General features: G+C 39.6%; 1 protein-coding gene across 1 annotated transcript; it reads right to left on the reverse strand.

Annotated features, from left to right (window-relative positions):
- Window positions 1-693: 693 nt before the first annotated feature.
- On the reverse strand, window positions 694-1,155 carry LOC132047421 (uncharacterized). Its single transcript, XM_059438469.1, has one exon. It carries the CDS (start codon window positions 1,153-1,155, stop codon window positions 694-696), a length of 462 nt encoding a protein of 153 aa, XP_059294452.1.
- Between the last annotated feature and the right edge of the window lie 224 nt (window positions 1,156-1,379).

The following is a 1,379-nucleotide window of genomic DNA, read 5'->3' on the forward strand; positions in this document are numbered from 1 at the left end:
ATGGGCCACCCTGTTAGTTCAGTGATTTCCAGGTATGAATTTAGGAGTGTCTGGTCAGTAGAGGTCAGGCACTCGTCATGACTCACCGGCGTGGGTCGTGACATTGCGGCCGCATTCTAGCCGGCGTCCCAAACAGGCTTCAGTAAAACGGGCAAAACGTTTTTCTCACCCCTCTGTTTGAGCTCCACCTTATATCATTGGAAAGTTATTTCAAAGATCTATAACTTATATGAAGGAAGTTTTTCCAAATTCTCAATGGTTTTCACGAAACTGACCTAGATGTCATACTTACCGAAACTTAGATGGGTTTAAGAACTCTTACAAACTTCACTACTTGGTCTTGATCTTAAATAAACTATTTCCATCCAAACTCATCTTGATAGGACTTCATATGCAAAAAATTTCACCTTAATTCTCATTTGATACATTCACACCCAACCCGAATTTACGGAGTGTTACATTATCTCTCTCAGGATCATTCGTCCTTAAATGAGAGTCATGGCCTAAGATTTTCACTAAACCTTAAGTCTTTAAATTTTTCACTAGAGTTCCTTTGTATTATAAGTTGTATTAAAACGAAACACAGTTGATACTCTAGCAATGACCCTACAACTACACCAAACAAGCCTATGCATGAAATAAGGGATTTACACCTTTAGTCTAACCTATGCAAACATTCGACAACCAGAAGATTCAATACATACTTGGAATAGGGAATAAGGAAGGGTATCTCTTCTTCATATCCTCCTTTGCTTCCCAAGTTGCTTCTTCAGTATTATGATTTTGCCGCAGGGCTTCCACCGAAGCCACATCTTTCGTCCTCAACCTTCTAACTTGTCGGGCTAAGATCTGAATCGGTTCCTCTTCATAAGACAACCTTTCGTTGATTTCAATCACTTCATGAGTTAAGACATGAGAAGGATCAGGTTTATACAATCTCAATATTGAAATGTGAAACACAGAATGTATCATAGCCATGTTAGATGTTAGTTTCAACTCATATGCCACCTTCCTACTTCTTCTCACAATCTCATAAGGGCCGATAAAATGAGGACTAAGTTTACCCTTTCTTCCAAACTGCATTACTCCCTTCATTGGTGACACTTTCAAGAATACCTTATCACCAATAGAAAACTCTAGCTCACGATGCCTCATGTCCGTATAAGACTTTTGTCGACTCTAAGCTTTCATGAGTCGTTGCACAAGAAGGTTCAACTTCTCGATTGCTTCGTGAACTGAGTCGGGACCTAATAGTGCTAGTTCAGTAGGTCCAAACCACCTAATTAGAGATCTACAACGTCTCCCATACAGTGCTTCATACGGAGCCATCTGGATACTTATAACTTTTATTGTATGCAAACTCTACAAGAGGTAGATGT

The sequence above is a fragment of the Lycium ferocissimum genome, chromosome 2 (genome assembly GCF_029784015.1).
Source record: "Lycium ferocissimum isolate CSIRO_LF1 chromosome 2, AGI_CSIRO_Lferr_CH_V1, whole genome shotgun sequence".
NCBI classification, from domain to species: domain Eukaryota; kingdom Viridiplantae; phylum Streptophyta; class Magnoliopsida; order Solanales; family Solanaceae; genus Lycium; species Lycium ferocissimum.

What these genes read in the sequence shown, in the direction of transcription:
- LOC132047421 (XM_059438469.1), bottom strand. Translation starts at nt 1,155, where the DNA reads ATGAGGCATCGTGAGCTAGAGTTTTCTATTGGTGATAAGGTATTCTTG.